Genomic DNA, 15,659 nt, shown 5'->3' with positions numbered 1-15,659 from the left:
AATTGCTGTATATAAATGCTAATTAGTTTTAGTTGGTAGAGACACATGATAATAGTACTATAGATCTTGACATTAATTAAATCTGGTCTACACTACTTGTGCATAGTGTTGTTTATCGGTCCAAGACCGGACCGGACTAGATCGAAAATTATTAGAATTTTAAGAGCCGAATACCGAATCGGTTAAGATGGGTCCAAAACCCGGACCGGATCGCTTTGGACCGATTTAAGATTTTTTGTTAAAAGAAATCTAAATTTTTAATAATTTTATGGAAAACTCGAAAAAAGTAAAGGGAAAACTATATTTTACCTTTTTTTTTTATATATTTAGTACAAAAAAGTTAATAAAATTAATTTTTTTTAAAGCTTATTAAAGATAATCTTAACCATTATTTAAGGTTTCACATATTTTTTAAATCAAAAAATTGATCCGGTCCAAGACTAATTTTTTTATAGGTTTTGGACTAGACCAAAAATATAAATTTCCGAACCCGAAGCCTGGACTGGTCCAGTCCGAGGTGGTCTGGTCCATTTTTTCGGTCCGGACCGATTTATAAACAAACACCCCTACTTGTGCACCATGTACAATATAATGAACTTAATATACAACTTATATTAACAAGATGAATTTTTTAGTAGTAGATTAGATGTCTTAAGATGGATGACATCCTGAGAAGGGTGCGCATGAGTGAGGACAAATTACGCCTGAAGGACTTGTATTGGTATGTGAAGACAATTATTGGTCCTAGATGTGCATTTGGTGACATTAGGCCTCACTTTGAATTATTGGGGTCGGGGTGATACATAGCACATAATATATATTTTTTGTATTTTTGATTTGGAGGTTAACTACGTACTCGAGTACACAACTACATATTACCCCATCCCTAGTTTGCTATCAAATTATTACTAAGTACAGAGTAATAATTATCTCAATACATACTAGATGTTAATGTGATGATTATTTCCAAACAAGGGAGTACAACATTTCATCGAATTGAATATATGTAGTGGTAGCAAACTGCATTTGATGAATCAGATACAGTTAATACATTGATGATTATTGAGTATGATTGTAACTCACCATCTTTTGTTAGCTTGTCGACTAAGAAATTGATTTGCAATTAAAGTTGATACAAACTGGTAGAATTTCTAAAATTGTAATCGTTAATTGGGGTAGGAAGTAGATACCACATACTTTAATGTGGAAACAAATATAAGTATATAAAATGCAAACTTAGCTTAGCTTGGTTGAAGATTGAATTGACATCATATTCAAACCATGCATAAGTTGTGGCATGCATGATCTCCTACCTTCTTAAGCTGATTAAGGAGATGCCCTTTACAATAGGTACAAACCCACCATAGCACGCATATATATATAATATATAGTTACATATCCTTTTCATCATTCATGCATGCTTGCTTTATTAGTTGAGTACGTATTCTTATAAATGCATGACAACTTTTTTTATAAAGAAAATAGTTGTATAATAGACATATTTTTTATATAAGGATGGAAATGACAATAGAGAATTAGAGATTACACCAATACCGTACCCCTTTACAAGATCGACTAAATAGAGACTATATAGATGTGCCACACGGCCTTACAGTAGGCGTACAAAAGCAAATTAAATAACTTTGATCGTATATGATAACTTGAAGTATTGTACAAGAAAATAAATTAAAGTCACATAAAATCTAATAAATTTGATTCAATCTACCGATTAAATATTTGAATGAGTAGTAATTTTCAAGTGAGAATAACATATACGGTACATTATAAGTATAATACCTTAATAAAATTATATCATATATAACACCTTATTTCAAATGGAATAAATACGTTTTACTTGACTATCGAAGATTGTTCAAGTAAAAATTATATTGAAATGCATTCCATGCAAACGATGAGATCATATATACAGTTTACCATTTAGTTTGTTGATACGGAAGATGATGTTCATGCATATAGTATACAAACAATCTTGCTCTATGTTTTTGTTGCATCCAACTTGTGATTTATTGTGGACTATATTGTTTTTGTCACTATATTATGACGTTGACTATAAACTACACAAATTTCAAGCATTATAGCATCCCTAAATAGGCATATGCCCAATTTTGCACATTGTTTTGTCCAACTTTTGAACTTTTGATTTGAAAATTGGATCCAATATATATATATACAGGGAAATAGTAGTTACCCTAAAATGAAATATTTCTAAAATTTCAGTTAAGATTTAACTCATTTAAGTGAAATAAATGGAAAAAAAAAAGGGCTCTTAAGTAGACACCAAATTCATCAACATGCATGCCCAATTGCCCATCTATTCTCAATTAATATGATTTGTCCTTTTGTTTCATGATTGATTCATTTTTAAGAGCTTTCCAATTTTTCCTTATTATCTGATCTTCACCATCCAACCAACTTGACAACATCTATTAGTAATGGTTTTTTTTTAAGAGAGGCATATTGGGAATTGATTTTATGACTTGCATTTCACTTAATTACTGTATGGTCAAATTTGAACCACAAAATTGTCTTTTCTTTCTTACTCTGCATGCCTTTACTTCTTCCATTTTTTGTCCTGTAATGGTTCTACTTGTACATTAATCACATATACATTACTTTGTACAATTTGATGATTTATATTTAAAATTAAACGGTTACTAATAATTAACAAATTAAATTAGGTTAGATTTCAATTGAGTAAAGGTAAAATACAGTTCCTAAAGTATTGTATTTGTGCACTTTTAATCTCTCTGAACTATTTTGTGCACTTTTAATCCTTCAGCGGTTCAGCCACCACTTTTAGTCCCTAAAGTATAGTGTTTGTTTTAAGGTAAAATACGAGTACTTTTATTTTACACCGTCATTTAAAAAAACTCACCTAATAACACAGTAACCATATCTGTTTTTAGATTTTTTTTTTTTTTTTGGGAAAATGAAAAGATTACAAGTGTACTTCCAGAAGGCATGGGCCAAAGCAATAATCCTTAAGAAAAATGAGATGGAGAATTTAAGGAAAGTGTAAGAATTAAAGGTGAGTTCATTGAGATGATCATAAACACATAAATACATACACTGTACATACAGTTATTAGTCAGCTCTGATATATAAGTGCATATGATGCAGCTGTATTCTTCCTTTCATTTTTAATGACTTCTCTTTTCTCAACTACTACTCACCTCCTCTTTAACTTCTTCATATCTTACTACAAATAATAATTCTACAAAAAAAACTATCCTATCACCTTCTCTCTTTTTCTCTCTCTCTAAACTCTTTCTCTCTCTAGATTTATTTAGTTTTACAAAAAAAAAAAAAAAAAAAAAAGTATAATGAGCATTCAATTGCAAGAAACACAAAGAAGTAGTAATAATAATAATATGGAAGAAGAGATGATGAGTGGTAAAAATAAGGAAGAAGAAGATGAAGAGATGAAAAAGACGAAGAATAAAGTTAAAAATGTGCCATTTTTGAAGCTGTTTACTTTTGCTGATTCTTATGATTATTTACTAATGTTTCTTGGTTCAATTGGTGCTATTGCACATGGAGCTTCTGTGCCTGTTTTCTTCATTTTCTTTGGTAAATTGATTAATCTTATTGGTGTTGCCTACCTCTTCCCTAGAGAAACTTCTCATGAAGTTGGCAAGGTAATAACTTTTTTCTTTTACTCCTTCCGCCTTATAATATATAATGTCTATCCAAGCTAAGGTTGATTTAAACACGCACCTTAATTATAAATTAATGTTACGCCAGACCACCCACATGTTATATATACAATTTCAGTTGATTTTTAATCAATAAGATAGAGATTAATATGGAGTGCTAAAATTAATTATTTGAACTTTATTTGTGCACTGTCTATATGTAATAATTTAATTTGATTATTTTAATTGACAAATGATATATGTATGTGAATTGTGTGTTGCTCATTTTTGCAGTATTCTTTGGACTTTGTTTACCTGAGTGTGGTTATATTGTTCTCTTCATGGGTTGGTAAGTAATGATGGAATAAATGATCTCCAATTTCATATTAATTTATGTTTTTTTTTTTTTTTTTTTAAAAAAAATGAAAATTATATCATCTAACTAATAGAATAATAAATGTGATAGAGGTGGCATGTTGGATGCAAACGGGAGAGAGACAAGCAGCAAAAATGAGGATGGCATATTTGAGGTCAATGTTGAATCAAGATATCACTCTTTTCGACACTGAGGCTTCCACTGGTGAAGTTATTAATGCCATTACTAGCGATATCCTTATAGTTCAGGATGCTATCTCCGAAAAGGTAAATACATATACAACTACTGAACTACCATACTCGTTTTTTTTTTTTTTTTTTTTTTTTTTTTAAACCACTGAATAGTATATAGTCATATAGGGTGTTGTTATATACCGTCCAAATTTACATCTAACCGTCTTAATATATCAAACATGTATGGGAAAATTGTTACTCGTAGTAATTCGTCTAATATATAATTTAATCATTTACTCCTTAATAATCTTATTTTGTATTTAAGCCTATTTTATTTATTTATTTATTTATTATTTCTTCATACAATCAATGATTACTACTAATTTTTTGCTTTAAAAAAAGTCTATATATTATGGCACTCCATATTTTAATTTGATGTATTAATAGAAATATATTAATATTAGATACATGGAGTAGTTATTATTTTTTTTTTATTGATCAAAGATATAGTTATTATCAATTGAACTTTTACTACTCGGTCAATTGACAAGCTCATAAATTATATATTATATTATTATTATTATTTTTATAATAAAATGAAGAAATATTAAATTATAAAATAATGAGAATAACTATGGAAAATCACTAAATCAGCAAATAATTATCAATATTCCTTTCTGCATTTGCTTAAAATGTAGAGGAATTTGGATAAAAGTTTATAAAAGGAAAAGAATACTTAATATTGATAAACTCTACGGCATTATAATTCCTATTAATTTGGGAAAGTTAGCCATTTGTATTAGTCCATGTCAAACACTAAAATGTCTTGTTGTAAATAGTAGAATTAGACTTAATTAAATCCTTGGCATACCTAACTTAATTTAATTAAAATTGCTACGTACTATCATTGAATAAATATTGTTGGACAGTTGCATAAATTATAGGAGAAAATTAAATGTATTTAGCCCACCACTATTAAATACGGATTATTTACAATCTGGCTTGTCAGCTTCCCCTTTTAAGACTGCTGCATGTGTAGCCATTTACTTCAACTACAAGCATGTATGTCATTGGTGGAAATTTATTGCAAAACTTATTTTCATAGGAGTACCAAAATTTTTAAAAATATATACTTTGTATTAAAAAAAAGGAAAATGCTATACATAGCCCTAAGGGCTACATATAAGCATTTAATTTACTCTTAAAAATTGTTTAAATTTAGAAAATCATGACAAAAACAAACTAATTACACCGATCTGCACGTGTTTTTGTCATGAATTCCTAACTTTATACATTTTTCAAGAGTAAATTCAATGCTTATATATAGCCCTAAGGGCTATGTATAGCATTACCCTAAAAAAAAAATTAAAAAATCAATGGCGTATAATCTTAAGAATGGTTTTTTTTTTTTTTGTTGTAAAATTATTTTTACAACAATCTTAGCTAGATTGAAATGAATGCAAGGTGGGTGGAGCTTTAATTAGGAAGTAACAACACTAGGGTTCTCATTGAATTTAACTCATGCCACTTTTTAAAAAAGGCAGATTTTCATGAATCTTAGACACAATGGAACTATCAAAGTGCATATTTTCAAAATCAGTGAATGCATGTGATGTTTAAATTGCTTTTTTAGACTTTTGTATTGAATCGAATAAATCAAGTATTGTACCATGCAGGCATGCATACATATATGATGTGTGTTTACAGAGACATATTTAGACAAACGACCTATACAAGTATATAAAGGAGTAACTCAGTAGGGATAGGGGATCTCTTGAATACGAAATACTCTGTAATTTTTTTTGGTGAACTCTTATGAAGTTATAAAACTATTACTTAGGGCCTGTTCTCATACCTTTATTTTCATTTCAGTTGATCAGATCAGTTCAGTTCAATTCTAATAAGTTCAGTTCAGCTCTAATAAGTTCAGTTTAGCTCCTAATTTCATTATCTTATAAAATATTTATTTCACCCTTAACTTGTATCTATTACAAACTAGTAATAGAGTAAATTGTAATATGTTCAATCCATAGTTGTATCTATTACAAACTAATAATGGTGATGTTGTGGTGCTATTGAATAGTATTAGAACGAAGTACTATTATCGGCGCCAATTTTTCTCAGAAGTCAAGGGTTGATCTTCAAACATAAGACTTTGACACCCATCACTCAAAGAGTAAAGTTTGAAAAAAAAAAAAAAAAAAAAAAAATCCTTTTTACGTAGTATGTTTGTTGTTGTTCAAGAATGACCTTATGGCTTTGTTTGGTTCAATATTAGTAAAGGAAAAAAAGAGAAAGGATGGGAAGGGAAAAGAAAGGAAAAGAAGGAAAAGGAAAAGGAAGGTGATTTTATTTTCCAATATTTGGTTGATGAATAGAAAATGAAGGGAAGAGAAAGGAAATTACTTTAATTTTTCTCTTTCCAGTCAAATTTCTCCGATTTTGGGAGGAAAGGGAAGCCAAAATTTTGTTAAGAGACTTTTCTCCCACTTCCCTTCCTTTCCTTTAGATTTTTATGTCATTTATTCAACCAAACGTGGGAATTTGATTAAAACAATTTCCTTTCTTTTCTTTTCCATCCAAATTCCTTTAACCAAAAAGGGCCTATATTTTCCCTTCAAAATGAGTATGAAAGATTTCAACTTCAGAGGTATGATCTCCGAAATTCATAAATTTTAGGGTTTTGCATAGAATTGAAAAGTAAAGGGTTCTTAAATTTTAGGGGGTTTTGCATAGAATAGATAATTTCATGTGTTTAAAATAAAAATCAAAAATTGAAGAAATGGGTATTTGTTGTTGATTGCAGGTTGGGAAAATATTGCACTATATAAGCAGATTTATAGCTGGATTTGCAATTGGGTTTGCAAGAGTATGGCAAATCAGTCTAATCACACTCTCCATTGTTCCTGCAATTGCTTTCGCCGGTGGCACCTATGCTTATGTTGCCACCGGTCTCATCGCCCGTGTTCGTAAATCTTATGTTAAAGCTGGTGAAATTGCTGAAGAGGTCTCACCCATTTCTCTTATCTTTTAATTTTGTTTTATATTTGGTATTTTTGTTGGAATTTACAATTTGTTCAATTTTGTACCTTGGTAATGATTGCATGATGACAACTAGCTTTGTTGGTTAAGAGGTTGGGGTTGTACTCAAGACCTAAGATTAAATCTCGTTTACATCATTGCCTTTTGCGGGCCGCTTCCTGTATGCCAAGAAAATAATGTTTGCAGTAGTAATTGGATTTGTTGCTGGCCTTACTTGGTGTCATTGGGTGTTTGAGCTATGTTTATTGGTGTTTTCGTTTTTAACAGCACAATATTGGGGTTGTAATCATAATGTATATTGTACTAGTGGTTTCTTTGTCTTGGTGATGATGATTGTGAGGAGGTGGCAATGATGTGATGAATATTGAATATGATGTTACTATCATATCTGAGAATTAGTCAATTAGAAGATTTTGAGAACTGAATGTGGGACCTTTGTGGCAGAAAGGAGTTTGCTTTTCATATTAGGCATAAGTTGGAAAATTATGTTTGAATGTTAGCATGTTTGTGCTGCTAAATATGGTTATCTCCAAAGTAGCTCATGACTGCCCATGTGTTGTTCACACTTGAGGGTGGGGTTGGCACTGTGGTCTTTGTGACTCAGCTTAAGTTGCTAGTTTAGGTTTTATTTTAGAATGATTGATGACTTCCTCTTTTAATCTTCAAAAATTTATCGCTAACAAAGTAATAAAGGAACTATTTAAAATCAGATCATGCATATGATTCATGTGTGTTAGATAGGTAAAATGTGGCACCTCTCCCATATAAAATTACAATCTTTCACTAATATCAGAACTTTCACTAAAAGAGGTAGTGAACTTGGAATCTGGGTGTCAATAGTAATACATTAGATATTATCTATAATTCTCCTGCTTGTCACTGCTGCAACTTTATTTTAGAATGTAATGTTGGTAATTGTAGTGTCCACAGGTTTTAATTCACTATTCGCAGTGGTGATTGTTGAATACTGTCTTCTGATGATAACAGTTATGTACTTTCTTTGTTCTCATTTCCATTTTGATATCTTAAAGGTAATTGCAAATGTGAGAACAGTTCAAGCCTTTGTTGGAGAGGAAAAAGCGGTGACGTCCTATAAAGAAGCTCTTTTGAATACTTACAAATATGGGAAGAAAGGAGGAGTGGCCAAGGGCTTGGGTATGGGGGCCTTGCACTGTGTGCTGTTTCTATCATGGGCTTTGCTTGTTTGGTATACCAGCATTGTTGTTCACAAGGGCACAGCTAATGGAGGGGAGTCATTCACCACCATGCTCAATGTTGTCATTGCTGGCCTGTAAGTCACTGCTGTTACTGCAACAATGCATTTGGTTTTGACATTTATTGTTTGTTTATAGTATCAAAGGATGCATAGCTAAAGTTCGAGGCATCAACCCTTGATTAATTACAAGGTTCTAGGCACCTAGCTCTCAGTTCAAGGAACTGCTAATTCTATAGTAATATAGGTTATTAGTAAATCGCCTTTCTACCTAGGTATTTAGGCTTTCTCCATTATCTCCCACCTATTCTACTCTTTTACCTTGTCCGCTTTCCCTTGGCACTTAATTACACTAGGCAACTTTTAACACTCACACGTTAAGCTTTGGAACATAATTGGCCTGTTTGATACAAATTTATATTTAAGTGATGGTAATGAATATGTGTATAAATTTGCATTGAAATGCTAAGTGAATGTCTTCAACTCCAAGTAATTTATCTTCATTTATTTAATGAAGAAAAATAGTTACTTGGTGATCCAGTTCTGTTTCTATCAACATTTACATAGTACGTTCAATGTTAGATCACATAAAAACTCATTACCATTATCTCAGTTTATGGTCTGGTGTCACTTGAACAAATTGTACTACATAACGTAATCAATTGCAAAAGATGATATATACATCGAGTACTACAGATTTCTCTAGAATTATTTGATTGGGTTTTGCTGTTCTCTGCCCCTTTCAGCCTTCCCCTCTGGGTGTTGCTGGTGATCAAACATGTAGGAGAAGGTCTATTGAAACAGTTAAATGATACTGTATTGTCCCAAGTGTATGTCTGTTGAATTGGCAACTTAGAAATCTTCTTATGTTCTAAAATGTGCTTAGTTTATCAGTAGGCCATGCAAATAATGTGGTAATTTTTCTTTAGTTCTTAACTTTTTGAGCATGTAGGCTGAAAGAACTAATAGTCTCATAGTAGTGTTGCCGTGTTGGATGTTGGTCTCATTTCTATTCACTAGTTATGTATGGTGAAGAGTCAAAAAATATTTATATAGTAATAATAATAAGGTGATTCTTTCACTCTCAAAACAATTTTATGAAATTACATTGTACTTCTACATTCTTTTTTGCATCATTGTGACTGGGATTTACTGCTGAAAAATAGATGTAGATTGATGTTTCATTTCATTTATTAGGTCACTGGGGCAAGCAGCACCGGATATTTCTGCATTCCTCCGAGCTAGAGTTGCTGCCTATCCAATATTTGAGATGATAGAGAGAGCCAAAGTGAGCAAAGTAAGCTCAAAAGGTGGGAGAAAACTGAATAAAGTGGATGGCCATATCGAATTCAAGGATGTATATTTTAGCTATCCTTCTCGCCCTGAAGCAAAAATCTTTGACAAGTTTTGCCTGGATATTCCAGCTGGAAAGATTGTTGCCCTTGTAGGTGGAAGTGGATCTGGAAAGAGCACAGTGATATCATTGATTGAGCGCTTCTATGAGCCACTTGCTGGACAAGTACTTTTGGATGGAAATGATATCAGGGAACTGGATCTGAATTGGCTTAGACAGCAGATTGGTCTCGTCAATCAAGAGCCTGCACTTTTTGCAACAAGTATCAGAGAGAACATTTTATATGGAAAAGATGATGCTACTCTCGATGAGATTACTCGTGCAGCCAAACTTTCTGAGGCCATCTCATTTATAAACAACTTGCCAGAGAGATATGATACTCAGGTACTTTTACTTTATGATATCTAAAAGGATGAAGCAAATTTATAGCTGTCTTTGATGTTACCAGTTCATCATACCAATGTTTTCTCTCTTCTAGAAAATGACATCACCTAGTTAGTATTGGTCTGATAAAATCAATTAGCTGATGGTCTTGGAGAAACAATAATTGTTCCTCTTGCTTTGTGGAAGTGGATTTGAAAGTTCTAAAATTTTGTCCTGTATAGCGAAGCTAAAAATTTGATTGCAGGTTGGTGAGAGAGGAATTCAGTTGTCTGGGGGCCAGAAGCAAAGGATTGCTATAGCACGTGCATTAGTGAAAAACCCGTCAATACTACTACTTGATGAAGCTACCAGTGCACTTGATTCAGAGTCTGAGAAGAGTGTTCAGGTGGCACTTGACCGTGTCATGGTAGGTCGAACAACTGTAGTTGTTGCACATCGGCTTTCCACAGTACGGAATGCAGACATCATAGCAGTTGTCCAAGGTGGGAAAATAGTGGAAACTGGAAGCCACGATGAGCTAATCTCTAATCCAGGCAGTGCTTATTCGTCTCTTGTTCAACTTCAAGAGACAGCTTCCTCCATGCCACATCTTTCCCGGGGGCCAACAATGGATCGACCTTTGAGGTATCTTTTTAGATTCTGTACATCTTTTGACTAAGAATTTTCTCATATTGATCTTCTTTTGGGTAATTTTGCAGCGTGAAATATTCTAGAGAGCTTTCTCGTAGTACGAGTGTTGGTGCCAGTTTCCGTTCTGATAAAGAATCAATTCGAGAAGATGGTCCAGAGCCTGCCAAAATGATTAAGAAGGTTACTTGGAGTAGGCTTATTTCCATGGTGGGTCCTGACTGGATGTATGGCGTCTTTGGTACTATATTTTGTTTAATGGCTGGAGCGGAGATGCCACTTTTTGCCCTTGGAGTCACTCAGGCTCTTGTGTCATATTATGAAGTCTGGGATGTTACAAAAACTGAAATCAGGAAGATTGCTCTGCTATTTTGCGGGGGTGCTGTAGTATGTATCTTTAACCATGGTCTTGCCCATACTTGCTTCGGAATTATGGGAGAGCGACTTACCCTTCGTGTGCGAGAAAAGATGTTCTCAGGTAAGAGTCTTGGCTATGCTTCTTTAATTCAATGCAATTTCCATTAGAAAAGATGTTCTCAGGTAAGAGTCTTGGCTATGCTTCTTTAATTCAATGCAATTTCCATTAGAAATTTCAATAGGTTTGGTTGGTGGTAGATAAATTGTTGAAGCAAATCCTTCTTTAAGAGGGATATTACTTGATTATCTAAGAAACTATTGTTGATCTTGTGGTTTTTGTTTACATTTCAAATATTTTAAGATGATAAAAAACTTTTAGCACTTTTCTGTGGAATAATCAATTTTACCATAAAGATTATTCTTCTCTATTAACATGAAAGTTATTTGTTCAAAAACGTTAGTGTGATGGATTGCCTTTTCTACTGCAGCTATATTGAGTAATGAAATAGGGTGGTTCGATGACTCAAGGAACTCAAGTTCAACTCTTTCATCACGTCTGGAAAGTGATGCAACTTTGTTGAGAAGCATTGTTGTTGATCGAACAACAATTCTTCTCCTCAACTGTGGATTTATCATCACTGCCTTCATTATCGCCTTCATGTTGAACTGGAGATTAACTTTAGTAGTTTTGTCGATGTATCCACTAATTATTAGTGGCCATTTCAGTGAGGTATTGTTTCTGAATTCTCGGGTCTTTTGATTTATGAAAGAGGCATTGGTTTTATTCCAACTTATTTGTTAAATTTTTCCTCGTAGAAACTCTTCATGCAAGGATATGGTGGCAACCTAAGTAAAGCATACCTTGGTGCTAATATGCTAGCTGGTGAAGCTGTTGGCAACATCAGAACTGTTGCCGCATTCTGTGCAGAAGAAAAGGTTCTTGATCTTTATGATCGTGAACTTATTGAGCCTTCAAAACGTGCATTTAAACGTGGTCAGATCGCCGGAATCTTCTATGGTGTCTCACAATTTTTCATCTTCTCTTCATACGCTCTTGCTTTATGGTACAGTGTACTAAATCATTATCAGTAATTCTGTATACCAAATAGTTTTAGGATGCCTAGAAAAAGTTTCTCACCTTTTCTTTAATGACAGTGGTTTGTTTGCTTTATCATTAAAGCCTTTCTAAGATTGAGCAATGGAAGTGTATGGGGATAGTTCAAGTATTATAAAGTTCTTTGATTAAGATAGTTTCATATACTGCAATAGGAGGGGTTGGGACATTTAGACTATTAAATTGGTGGGAAAACTTCTTGTTACATATTTCATTGGCAAGAGTTGCATTAACATTTTGATCCTTTTTAACTTACTTTCAGGTATGGATCTACGTTAATGGCAAAGGGAATATCTGGGTTCAAATCTGTTATGAAGTCTTTTATGGTTCTTATCGTGACAGCATTAGCCATGGGTGAAACTTTGGCGATGGCTCCAGATCTCCTAAAAGGCAACCAGATGGTTCAATCAGTTTTTGAGGTCCTTGACCGAAAGACCGAGGTGAAGGGGGATTCAGGGGAAGAACTAACCAAGGTTGATGGATCTATTGAACTGCGAGGAGTTGAATTCAGCTATCCGTCTAGGCCAGATGTTCTAGTTTTCCAGGACTTTAATCTAAAAGTTCGCGCAGGAAAAAGTATGGCACTGGTGGGACAAAGTGGCTCGGGCAAGAGCTCAGTTATTGCTCTTGTTCTTCGATTTTATGATCCAATAGCTGGGAAAGTGATGGTTGATGGTCAGTCTCTTTTACTTTATTTCCTGGTTTCACTTGTACAGAATTTACCTTCCACTTTGCATTAATACCTTTCATGTTAAATGATCTTTTTTAATCTCTAGTATGTTAATTCACTAAACCATTCTAGTATAAAAACATGCATCTGCTACAACACTTCACCTTTGTTCTTTTCACCTCAAAATGTAATCTAGTTTATTCAAATTAGGACCAGTAAGGTCAGATCAATAAATCAATCAAAGCCTTAAGGTCAGATAAATGACAATAATGTTGCATCTGTATGTTGTGATGTATTTTTTTTTTTCCCTTCATATTGCTAAGTTCAATGCATAATTTTTGTAGGTAAGGATGTTAGGAGACTGAAGCTAAAATCTCTGAGAAGGCACATTGGTTTAGTCCAGCAGGAACCAGCTCTATTTGCTACATCTATATATGAGAACATTCTCTATGGGAAAGAGGGAGCGACTGAGTCTGAAGTGATTGAGGCAGCTAAACTCGCAAATGCACATAGTTTCATTAGTGGCCTTCCTGAGGGATACAACACGAGGGTAGGTGAGCGAGGGGTGCAACTATCAGGGGGGCAGAAGCAGAGAGTGGCCATCGCAAGGGCAGTCCTAAAGAATCCTGCCATATTGCTATTAGATGAAGCGACCAGTGCCCTTGATGTAGAGTCTGAGCGTGTGGTGCAACAGGCCCTCGACAGGCTGATGAAGAACCGAACCACAGTCGTGGTGGCACATAGGCTATCTACGATTAAAAATGCAGATCAAATATCTGTGATACAGGATGGTAAGATAGTAGAACAGGGGACACATTCAAGTCTTGTAGAAAATAAAAGTGGAGCATACTGTAAGCTAATCAATTTACAGCACCAACAGCAGCCGCCACTAGAATGATGAGTAGGAGAATATTACATGTATGATAGGACCTGAGGTGTTTCTTAAAGGGGTTTGGTTGAGTTGCTATATTTTTATTTTTGGGGGATTGGTTCTAATTATTGTTTCTAATTTTATAATGTATAGATTTTGAAATATTAATATTGCATAATGAAGCCAATTGATTATAATAAAGATAATTTTTTGATTGAAAAGACTGCCAAGAATCACTGGGAAGTGCCCCCATTATGCTATTGCTATTACTCCGTAATTATAATTTATAATCAAGCCCAAATGTGGGTTCACCGAGGTGCATACTCTGATACTCCTTTGTGTTGTATCTAGAGGTGTCAATTTGGATGATCGGATTGGGTCTGATGAGATTGGGTCGGGTCAATTTTTAAAGTTGAGTCATGCTAAATTATTGTGTTCATGCGACTATGCGAGTCAAAATCTGAATGAGATATTTTACGGATTGGTTTTAAATCGAGTGTGGTTTTGACACCTCTAGACGCACCGGTAAGTTCGGTTTTGTTTTTAGGGTAATGCTATATGCAACCGTTAGGGCTAAGGGCTGCATATAAGCATTTAATAAACTTCATTTTTTAGTTTTTTTTTTTTTTTTTTTGAAAACCAAGGAAAGTGCCATATATTAATTAGTCAATAGACAGTTTATCCATGAGTACATATGGGGAAATAGATTGGGGACAATAATTTTCCCAGATTTGCTCATCTCTAAAGAGCACTAACTTGGCTAAATTATGGGCCACGGTATTACCGTCCCTTAACACATGAGACCACGAAACATAATCAAGGCTTTTACTAACAAAGAAAACATCATCAAGAATGGAGTCTAAATTAGTAAAGAAAGTTGCAATTGCTTCCTTCGAGAGACGAGAAATCACTCCTTGGCAATCAGCTTCGATAATCACCTTCCTGATGCCATATCTACAGGCTAGCCTTCATTTTTTAGTATTAAGTTGGGAATTTATTGACAATTTACGAGTAAATCGGTGTAATAAATGTTTATTTATTGTCTATTCTTTTCACTTTTAACTTCTTATATACAGCCCTTAGGGTTACAAATATCTTTTTCCTTATTTTTATGGTCATAATATATGAAGTTATTTACATTTGTTGGCTTCATTATTAGTCCATGTATTAAGTAATAAAAAAAGAACAATATATTTTCACTGATTTATTCAAGATTAACATTTTAAAAGTATGGTTATAAGATGCCACATTTAAATTCCAGTGTTAATTTTTGTTTATACTATTATAAAGAGAATTTCACATGTCATTAATCAATTGTGAATGATGGATTTCAAAGCAATTATATTGTTGATTTGGTCGTTCTAATAAATCTAATAATTGGATGATGAAGTTGATGATTTCTTTGTTGAAGGAAACAATGTATCAATGTATCTCAATATTGTTTTGAGTTAATGTAGTAATTTTATTTTTTATTCCGAATTTTTTTTTATGAGGTTGAAGGTGATATTTATTTGATTATGATGATGTACTTTCAAACTTCATGTGTTTCAAATAAGTGGACACATTTTAATATTTGACACTTTTACTTTGACTAAATTTAATGAGTTATATTGATAATAAAAAAATATATATATTTATATGAGATTTTGTTAGATTTTTATCAATGTGCATATTCCATACTTCATACTAATTATCCATGTTTTTTTTTTTTTTTAATTTTCTTATTATTACAATCAAGTAAATTCATTTACTATAAGTTCTTTGCACTATGACTCATGTTTGTTTATTTTTTGAATTAAAACGGAACATTTATCCAATTGTC

General features: G+C 33.1%; 1 protein-coding gene across 1 annotated transcript; it reads left to right on the top strand.

Annotated features, from left to right (window-relative positions):
- The first annotated feature begins 3,029 nt into the window (after positions 1–3,029).
- On the top strand, positions 3,030–14,058 carry LOC145593973 (ABC transporter B family member 2-like). Its single transcript, XM_081650330.1, has 12 exons — positions 3,030–3,659; positions 3,951–4,005; positions 4,123–4,298; positions 7,012–7,212; positions 8,279–8,538; positions 9,658–10,198; positions 10,443–10,822; positions 10,897–11,303; positions 11,671–11,912; positions 11,999–12,246; positions 12,559–12,971; positions 13,311–14,058. Exons 1-12 carry the CDS (start codon positions 3,345–3,347, stop codon positions 13,862–13,864), a joined length of 3,792 nt encoding a protein of 1,263 aa, XP_081506456.1. The 5' UTR covers positions 3,030–3,344; the 3' UTR covers positions 13,865–14,058.
- Positions 14,059–15,659: the final 1,601 nt, after the last annotated feature.

Source organism: Chenopodium album, chromosome 2 (genome assembly GCF_948465745.1).
Source record: "Chenopodium album chromosome 2, dcCheAlbu1.1, whole genome shotgun sequence".
In the NCBI taxonomy this organism is placed as follows: domain Eukaryota; kingdom Viridiplantae; phylum Streptophyta; class Magnoliopsida; order Caryophyllales; family Amaranthaceae; genus Chenopodium; species Chenopodium album.
The sequence above is the reverse complement of the archived record's forward strand: the minus strand, read 5'-3'. Positions and strand labels throughout refer to the sequence as shown.

Excerpts from the sequence above, each read along its gene's own strand:
- LOC145593973 (XM_081650330.1), top strand. The coding sequence starts at position 3,345 with ATGAGCATTCAATTGCAAGAAACACAAAGAAGTAGTAATAATAATAAT. Across the intron at positions 10,199-10,442 it reads CAGAGAGATATGATACTCAG|GTTGGTGAGAGAGGAATTCA; the intron begins GTACTTTTACTT and ends ATTTGATTGCAG. Across the intron at positions 11,304-11,670 it reads GCGAGAAAAGATGTTCTCAG|CTATATTGAGTAATGAAATA; the intron begins GTAAGAGTCTTG and ends TTTCTACTGCAG.